Raw genomic sequence first — 18,913 nt, forward strand, 5'->3', positions numbered from 1 at the left:
TTCCTATTTCTTAATTTTGTTTTACTGCATATCCAATTTTATACCTCACATACACATCCAATTCATGTAAGATGTAAATGACCCACAATGATGACATCAATGTTTAATCATTTTAAAATGCAACCTTTATTTTCAGTTTAAAGGTTTTTAAACTATTAGTTTAAAATTATTTCCTAAATGCTCTTATGTAGTTTACAGAAGCATTAACACTTTAAAATGCAATTATCAATAAGGAGTTAATTTAATATAGAGACAGCATAAAGATACTAATTTTTCGGAGATCTATGAATAGATTACAACAATGAGTAGAAAAAGCATTTATTGATTGCCTATCAAATGTCTGATCTTTTGCCATAAGACTAAATATTTGGGCTCAATCTCAATGACATTCCAAATAAGAACTAACTTGTCCAAAAATTCTATTAGGTTCAAAGTGATATTTAATCTCTACTTTCAAAACATGATTAGACTAGGGGTGCCTGGGTGGCTCAGTGGTTGAACATCTGCCTTTGGTTCAGGTCGTGATCCCGGGGTCCTGGGATTGAGTCCTGCATCAGGCTCCCTCCAGGGAGCCTGTTTCTCCCTCTGCCTATGTCTCCCGTCTCTCTCTCTCTCTCTGTCTCTCATGAATAAATAAATAAAATCTTTAAAAAAAAAAGTGGTTAGACTGGCATACAATAATACCAACTCATTATTCCAAAAGTTTATAAAAAGAAAAACTCAAGTATTCATCCTTTATCAGTTTCTTTTAACTCTTTTGACATTTTCTACTTCTACTCCATTGAATGTTCTAAAACCAAAAATGTAAAGGTAAAAATCACTAAAGCATTATATTTTGACTTTGCTAGTAATATATCATGAATACACTGTCTCTAATTTTACTTTTATAGATAACCATTTATTAAATACATTAGGAATAATCTTATCCAATGACTTTAATTCAATAATACAACAAAATAACCTTATCCTATTAAAAAGTAAATTTTCAAAAAAGAAATTACCTTTTCCTGAAATTACTTCTTTTTCTACTCGCCACCTAAATCCAAACTAATAAGAAAAAAGTTATATTTACACTAGCATAAATTTAAACACTATTTAAATTGTATATATACCTAAACATAGAGCCAACAATTGACATAACGACATTTACCAACCTAAAAAGCAAACTTAATTCTGCAGGAGGGGAAGATGGCAGCAGAGTAGGAGGACCCTAGGCTTGCTTTGTCCCATGAACACAGCTAGGTAACTTATCAAGTTATCCTAAATACCCTAGAAATCCATCTGTAGACTGGCAGAACAAATTCCACAAGTAAAGGCAGAGAAGAGGCCACATCAAAGTAAATAGAAAGTGTGGAGATGTGACTTTGGAAAGAAACAGATAGTGGCTGGTAGGGAGGGACCTATGGTCAAGGAGAAGGATGAGAGATGGTACTAACACACAGGGGAGCATGCAAGGCAAATGAATCCACATAGTAATTGGCTTGGAAGGCAAAAAAGGCCAAATTTGGTAAGTTCATGCAACCAGTACTGCTTAAAGTTTAGAGTTTTAAAGATTAGCATGCTTGGCTCTGGGAGACCTTGGAGGACATGGAGGCTGCTCTTGGACAGAAGGCAGGGGAAACACCCCATGGGCATATAGTGTGGAAAGAGTGATTGAAGAGTGCCTGGGGCACATAGTGCAGAGGTTAGTTGCTCATGTCCCAGAAAGGCAGTGTTCTGAGCATGTCCCAGAAAGGCAGTGTTTAGAGAAAAACCCCTGGGAATAAAGCAACTGGCCAGTACCATTTCCCTCCCCTGCCCCTCAGCATAAACACAGAGCCATCTACAGAAATCAGAGCAGTGCTGACACTCACTACCTAACTTGCTTACACCAGGCCCTGCCTGCCCCCCTTCCCAGGCACACTTGCCTCAGTCTCAGCACAATGATCCCCCCCTCCCCAGACCACTAACTCAAACCCCTTCCAGACCATGTCTCCCTATCTCGGAGTTTTGCAAGGCCTTGGTTCTAAGTGGCAGTGACAGGTCTCATTTCACGAGCACACCTAGTTAAAACACACTATATTCAGGCCAGAGACTGAACACTGCCTGTGACAGGCAAAGAAAACATTTGCAGACAACTGGCCTGAAGGATAAAGCAGCCAGGACACAACAGCAGAGTGCATACAGTATACACTGGAGACACTCCCAGAAGTACCAAGCCCTGGAGAACAGGGGACACTACTCTGCAGGGCACTACAAGTTCTCTTCTGCATAAAGCCAGTACTCCCAAGAACAGATGTAGCTGACTTTCCTAACACAGAGAAACAAGCACAAAGATTTGAACAAAATGAAAAGACCGAGAAATTTGTCCTAAATTAAAGAACAGGACAAGGCCATGGCTAGAGATCTAAACAAAACAGATATAAGTAACATGCCTGATGGAAAACTGAAGCAGTGATCATAAAGATACTCACTGGACTTTAGAAAAGAGTGGAAGGCATCAGTGAGACCATTAACACATTAACACAGAGATAGGAATAACAGCAGAGATAAAGGGTTCAATACATGAAATGAAAAACATGCTTCATGGAATAAACAACCGGCAGGAAGAAGCGCAGACAAATTAACGGCCTAGAAGACAGAGTGGTGGAAGGTAATCAAGATGAACAAACGAGAGAAAAAAGAATTATGCAAAGAGATAGTAGATTCAGGGAACTCAGTGACACCATCAAATGTAGTAATATTTGTATTATAGGAGTCCTGGAAAAAGAGAAAAAATGGGGCAGAGGATTTATTAGAAGAAATAATAGCTGAAAACTTCCCTAATCTGGGGAAAGAAATAGTTATCCAGATCCAGGAGGTGTAGAGAACCACCAACAACATCAAAAAAAGCAAATCTCCGCCAAGACATATTGTAATTAAAATGGCAAAATATAGTGATAAAGAAAAAATATTAAAAGCAGCAAGACAAGACAGTTACATACAAAAGAAACTCCATAGGGCTATCAGATTTTTCAGCAGAAACTTTCCAAGTCAGAAAGGAGTGGCATGGCATATTCAAAGTGCTGAATGGGGGAAAAAACCTGTAGCTAAGACTACTCCATCCAGCATGACTATCATTCAGAATAGAAGAAGAGATAAAGAGCTGCCCAGGCAAATAAAAACTAAAGGAGTTCATGACCACTAAACCAACCCTGCAAGAACTATTAAAGGGGACTCTTTGAGAGGAAAGGAAAAACCAAAAATGAGAGTATGAAGGTAGGAAACACAAAAGCAGTGAAAATGAATATTTCTGTACAAAAACAGTCAAGCAACTCACAAAATAGCTACAGCAGACAACAAAAAAAATAAAAGTCATCAAATAGGTAAGGAAGAAGTAAAACTTTCACTATTTGCAGATGACATGATACTGTATATAGAAAATCTGAAAGACTCCACCAAAAAATTATTAACTGATCAATAAACTCAGTCAAGTCGCAGGATATAAAATCAATGTACAGAATCTGTTTCATTTCTATACACCAGTAATGAAGCAACAAGAAGAGATATTAAGAAAACAATCTCATTTACAATTGCACCAAAAATATATGATACCTAAGAACAAATCTAACCAGAGAGGTGAAAGACCTATACTCTGAAAACTATAAAACACTGATGAAATAAAGTGAAGATGACACAAAGAAATGGGAAGACATTCCATGCTCATGGATTGGAAGAACAAATATTATTAAAATGTCTATCCTACCCAACCCAAAGTAATCTACACATTTAATGCAATCCCTATCAAAATATCAAACAGCATTTTTCACAGAAGTAGCACAAAGAATCTTAAAATTTGTATGGAACCACAAGGGACCCTGAATAGCCAAAGCAATCTTGAAAAAGAAAAGAAAAGATGGAGGCATCACAATTCCAGACTTCCACGTTTCATTACAAAGCTGTAGTAATCAGAACAGTACAGTTCTGGCACAAAATCAGAAGAATAGAAAAGAAGTGAACCCACAAGTATATGATCAATTAATTAATCTTTAAAAAAACAGGAAAGAAAAAAAAAAAAAAAAAAAAACAGGAAAGAATATCCAACGGGAAAAAGACAGTGTTTTCAACAAATGGTGTTGGGAAAACTGGACAGCAACAAGCAAAAGAATGAAACTGGACCACTTTATTACACCATACACAGAAATAAATTCAAAATGGATTAAAGACATGAAATCATGAAAATCCTAGAAAAGAACACAGGCAATAATTTATTTGACATTAACCACAGCAACTTTTTTCTAGATAGGTTCCTTGAGGCAAGGGAAACAAGAGCAAAAATAAATGATCAGAACTATATTTACAAAAAAAAAAAAAAAAAAAGGCAGCCCCGGTGGTGCAGCGGTTTAGCGCCGCCTGCAATCCAGGGCGTGATCCTGGAGACCTGGGATCGAGTCCCACGTCGGGCTCTCTACATGGAGCCTGCTTCTGCTTCTCCCTCTGCCTATGTCTCTGCCTCTCTCTCTCTCTCTGTCTCTATGAATAAATAAATAAAATCTTAAAAAAAAAAAAAAACTACCTTTGCACAATGAAGGAAACAACCAACAAAACTAAAAGGCAATCGATGGAATGAGAGAAGGTATCTGCAAATGACTTATCTGATAAAGGGTTAGTTTCTAAAATATATAAAGAACTTACAAAACTCAACACCCAAAGAACAAATAATCTAATTTTTAAAATGGGCAGAAGACACTAACAGACATTTCTCTAAAGAAGACATATAAATGGCACACACAAAAAGATGCTCATCATCATTTATCATGAAGGCAATGCAAATCAAAACTACAAGGAGATATATCCTCACACCTGTTAGAATGGCTAACTTCAACAACACAAGAAACAATAGGTTTTGGTGAGGAAATGGAGAAAGAGTAACTCTCTTGCACCATTGGTGAGAATGCAAACTGGTAAGGCCGCTCTGAAAAACAGTATGGAGGTTCCTCAAAAAGTTAAAAATAGACCTATACTACAATCTAAAAGTGGAACTAGTGAGTATTTACCCAAAGAAACAAAAACAGGGATACATGCACCCCTATATTTACAGCAACATTATTTACAATAGTCAGGATATGAAAGCAACCCAAGTGTCCATCAATTGATAAATGGATAAATATAAATATAAATACACACACACACACACACGCAATCGAGTATTATTCAGCCATATAAAAAATATCTTGCCATTTATAACAACATGGATGGAGCTAGAATATAATGCTAAATGAAATAACTCCATAATAATACCATAGGATTTCACTCACATGTGGAATTTAAGAAACAAAACAGATAAGCAAAGGGAAAAAAAAGAGAGATATAAAGACAAACTAAAAAACAGACTCTCAACTATAGAGAACTGATGGTTACCAGCAAAGAGGTGGTGGGAGGAAGGGTGAAATAGGTGATGGGGATTAGGAGTGCACTTGTTATGAGCACCCTTAAAATAAAAAGTTAAAAAAAAAGAAGCAAACCTCATTCTCATCATGATAGCTTTTTCCTCCTTTGAAGACTCTAGGTATTTAAAAATACATTTGAACAATTACCAACTTCTCTGTTATGGAATAATCTTCTTTACTTTTGAACTACCTATTAAAAGGTATAGTGCTAGGCCACAAGATACCTAAATTTAAAAAAATATGTATCTTGTTTTATGACACTTCCTGATACAGTAAAGAGGCAATATACTACAGTACAAAAGAATTAGATTCTCTGAGTTTTACATCTTAGCTCCACTACTTAACAGCTTTATAATACTGGACAAGGTATTTAATGTTCTTGTGCCTCAGTTTCCTTATATGTAATGTAGAGATAATACAGTACCTACTTCTTTAGGTTAAGAGGTTTAAATGGGATAATACACACAAAGTACTCAGAATAATACCTGGTACATAGTATCCCAGGGGTTAGCAAACTATGGCCTGCTCCCTATTTTATAAACAAAGTTTTATTGGAACACAACCAAAATTATTCATTCTTGCATGGTTCTTTCTCCACTGCAATGGCAAAGTAAAGAACAGGAAAGAGGAAGGGAACCCTTTGGAGCCCAAAAGTGGAAAGCAGTGAAACTTCTGTACAGATTCCTAAACATAACTTTGTTTTTTGGCTAAAAATAATTTTTCTTTTTAATGTCTTTCATATTCATATGCTAATTTTCTATAATTTCAGTAAATAACTTAGTTTTCTATTCAGTTTACTAAAATGGTTAAAAATTCAGCTTTAGAATTATGCAGACCCAATGTAAGCTCTACCATTCATTAACTAGTTCTGGGGCCTTGGAAAGTTTCTCAATTTCTCAGTCTATTTCCTTTTTATGTAGAAAAACCTCAATCTTATAGGTTGTTGTATTGAGAGATAATTCTTTTTTTTTTTTTTGAGAGAGATAATTCTGATAAAGTGTTCAACACCTGATTAACTTTGCTTATTTTTATTTTTTTATTACTTGAATTTGACAATTCTGTATTTTAAATGCAAATGAGGGCTCAAAATATTTGAAAAATATTCTGATTAAAATCCAATAAAAATAAAATCCTCCTAGCCTAGGAAAAAAAATTAAAAACTCAAAGTAACTGTTTAATTCTGTTTTAAACCCATACATGTATGTGAGGATTGCCTGCCATCTAACATTTATGTTGGGATGTCCAATGAAGCACATACCAATGTGTACACCAATAGCTTCTCAACTTTTTCTTCATTAATCCATTCAACAAATAATATTCAAATATTTGAATAATTATTAAGCAACTATTTACTGAGTTTGGCACTCTGCTGAAGATAGGATTATTAAAACAGAGTCTAATGTCAAGAAGTTTACAATCTTATAGGGGGATAGGAAATGCAAAACAAATACAGTATGTTCTACTAGTTAAAGGTTGCATGGAGGTTTTGTCTCAATGTGTTTTTTATATTCTTTCCAGACATAAATTTTCCTGCTGATAGGCTGTAATAAACACTAGAGTTACTAAGGATTGGTGCTAGGCCTTCTTCTCTTCATCTACCTTCTAGTACAAAGAGATCACACATGCAAGCAGTAAGACAGAGAGATCCTAACTTCCTGAAAACACAAAGTTCCATGACCATCTACTTGGACTTCTATGTAGAAGAAAAATAAACTTTTGGCTCATTTAAGCCAGTGTTAGTGTTATTTAGGAGTGCTTCAAGACCTCGCAGCTGAATCTATTCCTAACTGATGCAACAATCCAACAAAACTCTCAATGATGAAAGGGAAGAAGTAATAAGGAAGGGAATAGGTGTGTGGGACAAAGGCTAGAATTCACTAAAAATGCCCCAAGTAACAGGTGCTAAACTAGATGATTAATTAAAAATGAATAAAACACTGTCTTTGTAGAAATGAAACTATGACAAAATGCATCCTAGCAAGGAAATCAAAGATACTACTCTTAACTCTCTCCAATACCTCAAACATTGTATGCCCAAAAAACAGTAATATTTTCTAGAAAAGACCCCCCTCATACGTATGGAGTAAGGGCACATCAGAAATCCCTGTACCCTCCCCTCAATTTTGTTGTGAACTTAAAACTCTCTAAAAAATAGTCTTTAAAAAAAAGAAAGCATTTACCTCACTCCACATTTCCTATTTCTTATTTCTTACTTGGATTTACCCTCATATCTAACTATTCATCATGTTCTAATAGGAACATATGTAAGACTGATGAATCACTGACCTCTACCTCTGAAACTAATAGTAAATTATGTGAATTAATTGAATTTAAATAAAATTTTTAAAAGGGGAAAATATAATTTTTTCCAGATTATCCTCTTTAAAGTATGATTTCCAATAATATATTACATATTTTAAATGGAGAATACAAATATTTATTGTTTTATGTACACTTTTCCCCCTTGACTAGATTATAGGGTTTTTTTGTTTGTTTGTTTAAGATTTATTTATTTATTCATTCAGAGAGAGCGAGAGAGAGGCAGAGACACAGGCAGAGGGAGAAGCAGGCTCCATGCAGGAAGCCTGATGTGGGACTCGATCCCGGGTCTCCAGGATCACACCCCAGGCTGCAGGCAGCGCTAAACCGCTGCACCACCAGGGCTGCCCGATTATAGGGTTTTTTTGAAAGGTAGTCATGCTTTAATTCACAGTGCCCTGCCCATCCTTAATTAATCCTGAAGAGCAATCAACAAATGAGCCAGTGTTGAAAAATCTGCTTTATCATGCAATCCTAGAAAGATTTGTATTTTATACTCAACTTGCACTGTAGTAACTTCAAGTAACTCCAATTACCGTGGTGCCTTTTAGATTTGATATGATCAATAACTAGTACAGAGAGGAGAGCTAGTTCCTAAGAAACTGAGAAAGTCTTTGGGTTACATGACATACATGGGTTTGTAAACAGGGTTGCAAAACTGGACACTCTTATCTATAAAAATACTGTGAAGCAACCCACATAGTAAAGGCACTATTGAAAAAAATATTAAACCAATCATGCTTCTGAGATTTAACTAATTAAATGAAAAAGAAATACTTAAATAAATCTAAGACAATTTTTTAAATAGACTGTCTTAATACAAATGTACACCATCTAAAATATACAGATTTATGCAACATTCTCTCCCCCCATTTCAAACTGACATCATCTGTTTCAGGTCACCTTCTCCAGCTGCAAATGTGAAATTTGAGATAGAAATAAAAATCACTTTAGTATCAACTAAAGTAAGATGTAAAGCAAGAACGGAAATCTGCCATTACTAAATAGCACTGATAAGAGTTAATTATACTAAAACAGACGTTGATATAAAAGAAGATGTGCACCTGCCTCTTTATAGATGGTAATTTATTTGAAAAAAAAACATATCAATTTCGAACACCATCCATGATACAAGACATCATCCTGCAGTGTCAAATCATTCATTATAATCAGTAAAGGCTCTAGGTCAGAGTCAGGATGAAACAGGATCCAGTAGCCACTTGTGTTTAATTTTAGACTATTCATGCCTCAGCTCACAAAGTACCCTTGACTAAAAGGCCCTTTGTAAATTTCATAGCTGCAGAGGTTAAACCATCCAGATGATATTTCATAGATACAAGACAACCTACACTTGAATTAGCAGCTTTAAAAGAATAACGTGGGGCATGATAGTATAATTAAAAGTAATACTATACTTAAATAAGAACCTTCTATAAATATTTGGAAGGCATACCTTATTTTCTTTGTATCTACTGAGATCTGCTATGCAATATTCCTTGAATAATTTATCATAGTATTTCTTTGCAAGTCTCTTCTCCCTAGAGCCATAAAAAATAGATAAATCTTTTACATTTAGAAATTCAACCACAGTTTGCCACTTGGAAGCAATGCCAAGTAAATAACGTATATCATATAAATATTAATGTTTTAAAAGAGGCCTATTACTTACATGTGCATGGACTAGTTGGATGTTAACTATTAATAGTGGCTCTCTTAAGGAAGGAAACTAGAAGATTGACAGTCAGAGGAGAGGAGACTTACTCCTTGCTTTTTATCTTTTGTAATGTTTGCACTTTTAAAACTACTTTCAGCCTGACGGGATGAGCACTGGGTGTTATTCTGTATGTTGGTAAATTGAACACCAATAAAAAATAAATTTATTTAAAAAAATAATAAATAAATAAATAAATAAATAAATAAATAAATAAATAAAACCACTTTCAGGTATTACTTTTTCTCAAAATATTTTTTAAAATTTTGTAAAAGGTGTATTACAGGACAATAAACAATACAGTAAAAATGTAATAAATTTTCTTTTCAAGACAAAGTGAAGCAATGAGAAGTTAGTTAAAACTGCTAAAAATTACTGAAAGAACCAAACCAGACTCAATACTCTGAGGCATGTTTTTATGTCCTCCTTATCCTCCATGCACAGGCTAAATGCCTTGGACAGGTGGCAGGGTAAGAAAACACAGAGAGAACAGGAGAGACAGGACTAAAGTATTTTATGCGTTATGTCTCAGGTGGAAAAAATTACCAATTCATGTCCATTTCATCCTCCTCATTCCACAGGAATCTATGATTTTCTCGTATAACATCCATATCTGTCTTGTCATTTTCCCTGGAAAATAAAACTATTTTAATTACACATAACCACAAAATTTAGTCAAATTTAGGAGGTTAAACAATTCTGTGAGATTTTTTAACACTTGGGAGAAAATACATGAAGATATAGTTTTCTGTGTGAATATATACGTATGTACATATATTTATAAAAACAATTTTCATATTTTCAAATGACACTTATGAGTGCTGTTAACAGAAGCAAGTGGATAAGGCATCCATTCACCTCTTGTACTGGCTTCAATTATACAGATGGTCCTAAACGACCAAAGCCAGGATGAGAAACCTGAATAAACACTAAATGGATAAGGAAAACTTATGAAAATAAGTTTAGAATTGAAAAAAAGTCAGTAACCCCATCCCACTGAGATCACATTGAAAAACTATATGAAGAGTTTTCCATATCTCATTTCACTACAGCTTTCTAGAAAGACTGAGTAAGGGCAGAAGAGAATTAGAGAATGCGGGGGGAGAGGGGGTGTATTTTAAGATCCTAACAGTCTGGGGGTATAACAAGGGAGTGTTGGGGAATATAGGCTAAATTGAGAGGGGAGATAAATTTGGGGTAGATGAGATCATGTAAAGTTTTTTAAGGCTCTACCTAACTCAGAAAATTATTAAGTCAGAGAAAAAAACCCACACAACCAAGAGTCTTTGATAGAAGAGCCTCAAATATAGGAATTGTTTTTTTTTTCCTGTTTGCCCTATCTTTTAAAAAAGCAAGCCCAAACATTGAGTCTAAGAAGTTAATTAGTTCAAAGATCCTTGCCCAGAAAAAAAAAAAAAAAAAAAAATTTACTGCATAATCAGGCACATGAGTATCCCTCACATATCCTATTATTGCCAGGCGCAGATCTGGCTCAACAGGCTACCTGAGGCCTGTTGCCAGAGAAATGGGATTCATGATGAGGTACTTAGCAAGAAGTTGTGGATAGCCTCTTCACTTTAGGGTACTATAAATGGAAAGCAGAAAAGAATGACAGAATCAGAAGACACAGTAGCTGTGGATCTTTAAAGACATCTACACCTTTCTCACATTCTATGTAAGCTTCATGACACTTACCCCAATCGCCTGAAGTCTTCTTTTTTGCCACCATAGTATAAAATATAGTCATTTACAAACTTTGTATGCCTTTGATACTGAAATGCAAAAAATTAAGGATTTGACTTGCTCAGGAGTTGTTCTGTGCCTATGATATATGAGTAAGGAGAGAAAAACAGCATGAGTCTACTTAGTTTTTTAAATATGCAAATACAGGGGCACCTGGGGAGCTCAGTCAGTTAAGCATCTACTGTCCCCTCAGGTCATGATCCCAGGTCCTGGGATCAAGCCTCATGTCAGGCTCCCAGCTTAGCAGGGAGCTTGCTTTTCCTTCTCCCCCTGCCTGCCACTCCCTCTGCTTGTGCTGTCAAATAAATAAAAATAATTATAAGTAAATAAATAAATATGCAAATAGATACTGTACATGCTTATGGTTTTTAAAAAATATCTACAAGGGGACACAGGGGTGGCTCACTCAGTCAGTTGAGCGTCCAGCTCTTGATTTCAGCTCAGGTCATGATCTCAGGGTCCTGGGATTGAGCCCCACATGGGGCTCCACACCCAGTGGGGAGTCTGCTTGTCTCCCTCTCTCTGCCCCTCCCCCCACTCACATGCAGGTGGGCATTCTCTCTCTTTGAAATAAATAAATAAATCTTTTAAAAAATATATCTAAAAGGTTAAATATTAAACTGTTAGAAGGAGTCAACAATGTAGAGCAGAAGGGCTTTCATTTTCTACTGAATATCATTTATATTGCTTTGAATATTTTTTCAAATTAAAGGTAAGGAGTACAAATTGCATTTTATTACTACAAGATATAATTTAATTATTCCAGTAATGAAAAAGCCTCTAAAATAGAAGATACAAATTTTATATATTAAATCCTAATATTAGGCTTTCAAAAATATGTAAATATAACAAATCAGATGTTCTTTTTTATACTTTCAATATTTAAGGAATTCAGTCATGTTTAATTGTTTTTTAAAGATTTATTTATTTATTCATGAGAGACACAGACTGAGAGAGAGGCAGAGACACAGACAGAGGGAGAAGCAGGCTCCTTGCAGGGAGTCCAATCCGGGACTTAATCCTAGATTCCGGGATCACAACCTGAGCCGAAGGCAGGCGCCCAACTACTGAGCCACCCAGGCATCCCAGTCATGTTTATTTTTAATGCAATATAACAAGATATACGAGCATTTTACTTTTTTGTTTAAAAAGCTCAATGGTATTCTCTCCAGAGCAGAGCATGCAAATTACAGAACTGATCTCATCCATAATGCTGTCTGATTACACCCTATTATGTCAAAGGTAAATAATGACTTAATTCATCACAATATGTTCTAATAGAATATTGAATCAGAATATAACACTTCCAAAACTGGCAACAAAGCAGCTAACCTTTCAGAAAAGAAAAAAGAGAAAGCCAGATATCCAGAGATTTGCTCTTGGCCTGTCTCTAACTGGTCATACAATCACGGCAAGTCACCTCAATCTTTTAAAACTAGGGTTAGCAAATTCTGTTAATGGTACATACGCAGGCAATATGGTACCTGTCACAACAGCTTGGCTCTGTCATTTTAGCATGAAAGTGGGAACAGATAACACCTCGATGAATAAGCACAGGTATGTGGCAATAAGACTTTATTTACAAAAATAGGTGCTGAATGGGTCCTTGGTTCCAGGAAGATGGTGTAGACAAAAATGTACTTCTCCCTATTCTTCCCACCAAGAACAACTAAAAACCTTGGAAATTATATCTTAAACAAATATAAGACTCTGAAAGGTGAGGAGTCGAAGGCATAACAGCTAGAGAGCTCAAGACCTATGGTATGACATGGTAGTAAGTTACTCAGGTTTTCTTTTTGACTCATAAACTCAAACAGAAATAAAGAAGCTAGCAACCTAAAAATCCCAACAAGCATAGACAAGAAGAGTCCCAACAAAGCTCTCTCTAATTGAATAATCAAGAGAGAGGGTAGCCTAACATGAGGAAACTTAGACAATATCTACTCTACTCTAGCCAGAAATCCTAGAAATACCTGGCCCAACCTCTCCCCATGCCAGAAAAGGGGACCTACACTTTCACACTCACCAGGCTATAACTAGATCCCCCAACACCCTCAAATGAGTGGGGTCATAGAAGGCATAATAGATGCTGAAATACTAAAGGAACAAGTGGCAGATGAGATCCATGGGAAAGCCAAGCCATTGGGTTAGAAGAGGAATAAATCGGTGGTAAGATAATTTCTATAAGTTAAAGAAAAAGATTAGGAATGATAACAAAGGAAACAGATGGCAATAGGTAGATGATGTATCTAATTGCCATCATCTCCTTCTCTTAATCCTGACTGTAATAATAAATACCAAGAAACACTATAGGTCTTGGTTGGCTTCTCTTTCATTCTCCAACATTCCCAACTGTAATATGGATGGCCAGTGGTAGCAGTCAGAATAATGAGCCACAGTCTTACCAAAAAGCTGAAGTGAGACATGGCTATAATAGCGGAAGCAAGATACAGCTTAAAGATAGTCCTAAGTCATGCCTGAGAGATGAAGCCACAAGAGGTCTGAGGACAGTCCACACACCCATCTATCTACTTTTAGGTACAAGTTTTACGAAGACCTTAAAAAGCCAAGAACCAGATAGTAAAAGAGTAAGAGTTAAAATGAGACTAAAGATAAAAGCAGTACTAAAATGAGAAATGTTGAGAGCGTGGCAAATACAGGTTGGAAAAATAACTGCAGGTTCATGGACTTTGTAAACCTATTTATAGATCATTAGTAATATGTTTTATTATTATTATTTTAAAGATTTATTTATTCATGAAAGACAGAGAGAGAGAGAGAGGCAGAGACACAGGCAGGCACACAGGCTCCCTGTAGGGAGCCCAATGCAGGACTCGATCCCAGGACCTGGAGATCTTGCCCTGAGCCGCAGGCAGAGGCTAAACCACTGAGCCACCCAGGCGTCCCATGTTTTATTATTTTTGTCTTTAAATCTTTCTTATGTATTAATAAAACAGAATTGTACTCAAAAGTATAAATGACAAGACTGCACATCAATAAACACCTTTAAAAACATAATTTAGAAAAAAAAAACATAATTTAGGTCTACCTGACTTCACAAGATTTTATGAAATAAAAAAGTAGATTTTAAAATATTCTAGGGATCCCTGGGTGACACAGCGGTTTAGCGCCTGCCTTTGGCCCAGGGCGCGATCCTGGAGACCTGGGATCAAATCCCACGTCGGGCTCCCGGTGCATGGAGCCTGCTTCTCCCTCTGCCTGTGTCTCTGCCTCTCTCTCTCTCTCTCTGTGTGACTATCATAAAAAAATTTAAAAAAATAAATAAAAATTTAAAATATTCTATTGGTTATAAAAATCTAGAAATACAAAAAGGATACAGCATCCATAGCTATGAGATGAAACCTTCTATTTCTTGCTTCTTCCCTGTTAAGACAAATTTTAAACAAATTCAAATGTCCATATTCTAATTAATATAATTAAATCTCCAAGTCCTTGAGTTTATAAAAACATCTTAAGCCAAAAAAAAAAAAAGTAATTTACACTGAAGTACATACCTATCCAGCAATTCTGCTGCAACTTGTTTATGGGCCACCTTTCCATGTTTTTCTTTCTGAAATGGCTTTTTGAGCAGTAAATCATCTTCAATTGTCCTGTTTGTGATGAAGAAAAGTTAATTAAATTATAAAAGAAAAATTATCAAAAATTATTAAAAGAAAAATTATTATAAATTATTTTCTCAAAAGGCATTTGCTGTTTCTTTATACTTTAAAAATTGGAACATTTTTAAAAATTCAAGTCTTAAAAAAGACTCACTGATCTTTAATGAGACATGTTAGTCTTGCTCCAATAACTTAATTTCTTAACTTTATTTAATACATAAAAAATAGAGAGGGTAGCCCAGGGGGCTCAGTGGTTTAGTGCCGCCTTCGGCCCACGGTGTGATCCTGGAGACCCGGGATCAAGTCCCACGCTCGGCTCCCCGCATGGAGCCTGCTTCTCCCTCTGCCTGTGCCTCTGCCTCTCTCTCTCTCTCTCTCTCTCTCTCTCTCTGTCTCATGAATGAATGAAATGAATGAATGAATGAATGAATGAATAAATAAATAAATAAATAAATAAATAAATAAATAAATAAATAAATAAATAAATAAATAAATATAAATTGAGAAGATGAAACTAATGAATGGGTTCTGGGGTCAGGCCACCCAGATTTCAGGATCCAAACTTGGGCTCTGTCATTCACTATCTTAATCTTAAACAAGGTTAAGTTACTTGATCTCTTTGTGTCATAATTCTCCTGTTTGTAAAGTAGAGATATTGAAGCTTTTGGTTGATAATACAAAAAAAGAGCTAGATTATAAGTGATATAGACTACAGATGATCATCCCTAGTTAAGAAGATAGATATAACCCTAGAGTAGAAACTATTCAACTAGATTTACTCAAATTCTATTCTTACAATGTAGTATTTCTGAATGAAAAATCCTGAAAATGTAGAAAACCATACAATGTAATTTATTATGATTATTTCTATTCTTTTGGTTATCCATGAAGTCTGAGTATCTAACAAAATGTTCAGTCCCATTTAGTATGCCTAAGATATGGCTCTCAGTCTGAAATAAAGCAATTTTTATAAGTTTGGTTAATATGAATCAGTCAACCACTCCTAAGTTAACAGATAAAATCTAGTTTCCAAGCACTACAAGCTGAAAACAATGCCCCTTAACACAGCAACATCACCAAGATGCACACTTCTTATAAGGCCCAGGTTTTTTTTGCTGACAGTTCTTGTCCCTTCCAATTCAATAAAAACTTCCATGAGCTCCCTCCTTTGAGCATTTAGTCTGTTCATTCCCAAAACCATAAAACTGCACTGTATCACAATCTCACCCTCCACATTAACCTCATTTTGAAGTCACGTACTTGCAAAGGGACCACCAACCAAGCTCCCTTCTTAGCTATGACGTTTGCAAATAAAGTCCTTAAAAGGTGGATGAAAAAGAGATGCAACAGAGAAATCTAAGAGTTTTAATTGATTTCCTTTCCCCCCACTTCCCTTTCCATAAATCCCTTTAAGTAAGTTAAACATTACTTTCTTATTTTTCACATAACTGTTCTCAAATTCTCAAGTCAATCCATTATAGTTTAATAAACAAAAATTCATTCAGTAGAGCAACACTGTCTTCCCATGCAAACACAATCCAAAAATTTTCAAATACTTATTTATACCTCACCGCAATCTAGAAAGGATTTGAAACACAGACAAAAAAAAAAAAATTACTTACCTTTTTTTCCTTTTGTTAGATTCTCCAACTTGTTCATCATCACTAAAATCAGAATCATAGCCTCCATGTCCATGCATCTGTAAAGGAGTATAAAGTCAGTTACTTAGAACTTAAGTTGCCATAGTTCAGGAAACAGAATAATTCAAAAATAAGTTATCTTTAAAAGCCGTAATAATTTTAATGGATCGTGGTGGATATATCACTGTTCGTGGGCTATCCAGCCACCTAAAACTTTCATTCACTTTGAAATAACAGATTTACCCTTCAGAAAATGACTCAACATTTTCCACCTTAATTACCAGGAGGCTACTCTTTGACCTCATTGAGAACAAGCTCTAGAAGCTGCTGTGTGACTGCACACAGGGTTGTGATGCTTCACTTTTGACTCAAGAGGACTAACAGTTGCTGTGTATTTATTATCATCAACTATGCTCCAGACATTATGGTAGGTCCTTAACAAATGATGCTAATTCTGTAAGTTAGGAACTATTATCTCCAGTTTACAGATGAAGGAATCAAGGACAAAGTTAAGTAAATCAATTCTATAGCAGATAAGTGGCTAAACTGACCTACTTGATTCTTAAACTCATGATTCCAACGACTCCAGATTGCCTCTCTGGAATATGCTAACATGATTATACTCCACTAGACTTACTGTATCTGTGACCAGTACACCATCGATGCATTGAAGCTTTCCTATGTTTATTTCCACACATGTTGAGGTTTCCTTTTTCCTTTAAACCGAGTTTCTTTGAGGTAAACAGTCTTGCCTTTTGGCCTAGTTAATTTTATCTTGTTCCAACTCATTTCTTTAACTTAAATTCTTAGAAATACTGAAAGATTTCAATTGTCACTCAGTTGTGTTGGAAACCTCTGGTTTCAGCATTATATTGAATTTGGGACACACATTAATGGGAAATCAGTAGATGATTGGACTTTTGATATCATACTCAATTCATACGGCCACAAGGAACTAGTCCTGGTCAAATGATACCATCAGAATGTCTAAACTTTAATATTTACTATTACAAGTGCAGCAGGAAAAAGAGGAAAGCACCCCCTAAGCTTTCTGGCCCTGGACCTAATAGGACAAGGTACGTTCTAGTCGTGGCCACCTCGAGTAAACGAAGTCTGTGATCTTTCTCAAACTCTGGTACCTGGGGCACACCTCTCCTTCCTGGCCCACAGAATTCTAGAGAGGGAGGTCCTAGCCCGGGTTGGAGGTAAAGGCACGTCTGTAAAGGAGGCTCCCGTCTCACACCCCTTGCTCCGGCTGTCGTATCACGTCTGTTCAAGCCAGCCCCTCACCGCTGAGGTCCTCACTTTCTTGGCATCTTGAGGAGGCCGGCCGCTGTGTGGGGCTTAGAGATTTTATCTTGCCATCAGCCTACCACAGGGGAACCCTGCTCTGAGCCTCCCACTCGTCTTCCGTGGTGCACGTTCCTTAACCTCTCCGGGCCTCGGTGAGGCTAGTGGTCAGACTGCCGCCCTCAGAGGGCTCCACGTTAAAGGAGTTACAGCCTCCAAAGAGTTTTAGAGGACAGTCTGACATGTAACGATCCTGTACCTGCTGACCATTATCAACGTCATCTTGTTCCCACCACCTCCTACCCTTGCTCCCGCTCGCCCATTTCTTTTTTCTCTGGCGTCTGCATCCCATACCCATCTCGAATGAGAGGTTGCACGAAGAAGCTCTCACTCACTTCAGGCCACGAATCAACTGACAGGGGCCGAGAGAAATGCGAGAAGGGAGACGCCGGGTGTTTCTAGAACCTACCAAAAGAATAACAAACAGACAAACAAAGATAATCAACTAGTACCATGCGAGGAACCAGTTTGGAGGGCCTTCTCCCCGACCCCAAATACGCTCAAGGCCCTTATCGCACGCCCCGTCCCCCCTCCCCGCTCTGCCAAGGACGCGCGCGGAGTCCTTCCCCCTTTTCCCGGCGGCCACAGCGACGACCCACGGCCTGAGCGCGCCGCTGCAGCGCCCGTCCGGTCCGCGCCGGCCGCACCGCACCGCCCCGGCCGCACCGCCCCGCCGCCGCGACAGCCGCCGCCGCCGCCGCCGCCGCCGCCGGCTCCCCGCCTCTTTCTACGGGTCCCGACTGGGCGCCGCTTCCGGCCCGACTCGGCCGCGTGTCACATTCACAGGACTCCGTCTTGGGGCGCGGCGACCTTGTGCTACAGCCAGAACAGCCCCGGGAAACGGAGGCGGCGGAGAACGGGGCCCGGAGCGGAGGCAGAGGCTTCCTGCTTTCTCAAGTCGAAGCCCTGGATTTTCTCCTGGGCCTCCTTCCCTTCGGGAGCCCATCATCTAATGTCGTGTGGCACTGCTCACACGACGCCCACGCCCTGCGTTTGAAAATGTTTGGTTTCAGAAAAAGCCCTGCCTGCATATCACCTGCCGTCCTCTTTCTAGTAACCTTAGTAACGCCTCCTCGGAGCATCCTCGCGGAGCGTCTGTCTCCGATCTGCCTCTCCTCCCCC

At 37.4% G+C, this 18,913-nt stretch overlaps 1 protein-coding gene across 6 annotated transcripts in view; it reads right to left on the reverse strand.

Moving 5' to 3' along the window:
* Nucleotides 1-18,454, reverse strand: part of FRA10AC1 (FRA10A associated CGG repeat 1) — a 37,332-nt gene extending 18,878 nt beyond the window's left edge. Inside the window, exons 1-9 of one of the 6 annotated variants that reach the window (XM_038578223.1) lie at nt 18,391-18,454; nt 18,127-18,196; nt 16,424-16,500; nt 14,697-14,792; nt 14,520-14,565; nt 11,134-11,210; nt 9,985-10,068; nt 9,181-9,265; nt 1,002-1,047 (exon numbers count right to left, since the gene is read on the reverse strand). In XM_038578223.1, the coding sequence (XP_038434151.1) occupies nt 1,002-1,047; nt 9,181-9,265; nt 9,985-10,068; nt 11,134-11,210; nt 14,520-14,565; nt 14,697-14,792; nt 16,424-16,500 (511 nt within the window). In that variant the 5' untranslated portion in view covers nt 18,127-18,196; nt 18,391-18,454. Of the gene's footprint in view, nt 1-1,001; nt 1,048-9,180; nt 9,266-9,984; nt 10,069-11,133; nt 11,211-14,519; nt 14,566-14,696; nt 14,793-16,423; nt 16,501-17,580; nt 17,748-18,085; nt 18,297-18,390 lie in introns of those variants that run through there. The other 5 variants (XR_005380435.1, XM_038578222.1, XM_038578224.1 and 2 more) reach the window with 5 other exon arrangements.
* Between the last annotated feature and the right edge of the window lie 459 nt (nt 18,455-18,913).

Source organism: Canis lupus, chromosome 28, assembly GCF_011100685.1.
Source record: "Canis lupus familiaris isolate Mischka breed German Shepherd chromosome 28, alternate assembly UU_Cfam_GSD_1.0, whole genome shotgun sequence".
In the NCBI taxonomy this organism is placed as follows: Eukaryota; Metazoa; Chordata; class Mammalia; order Carnivora; family Canidae; genus Canis; species Canis lupus.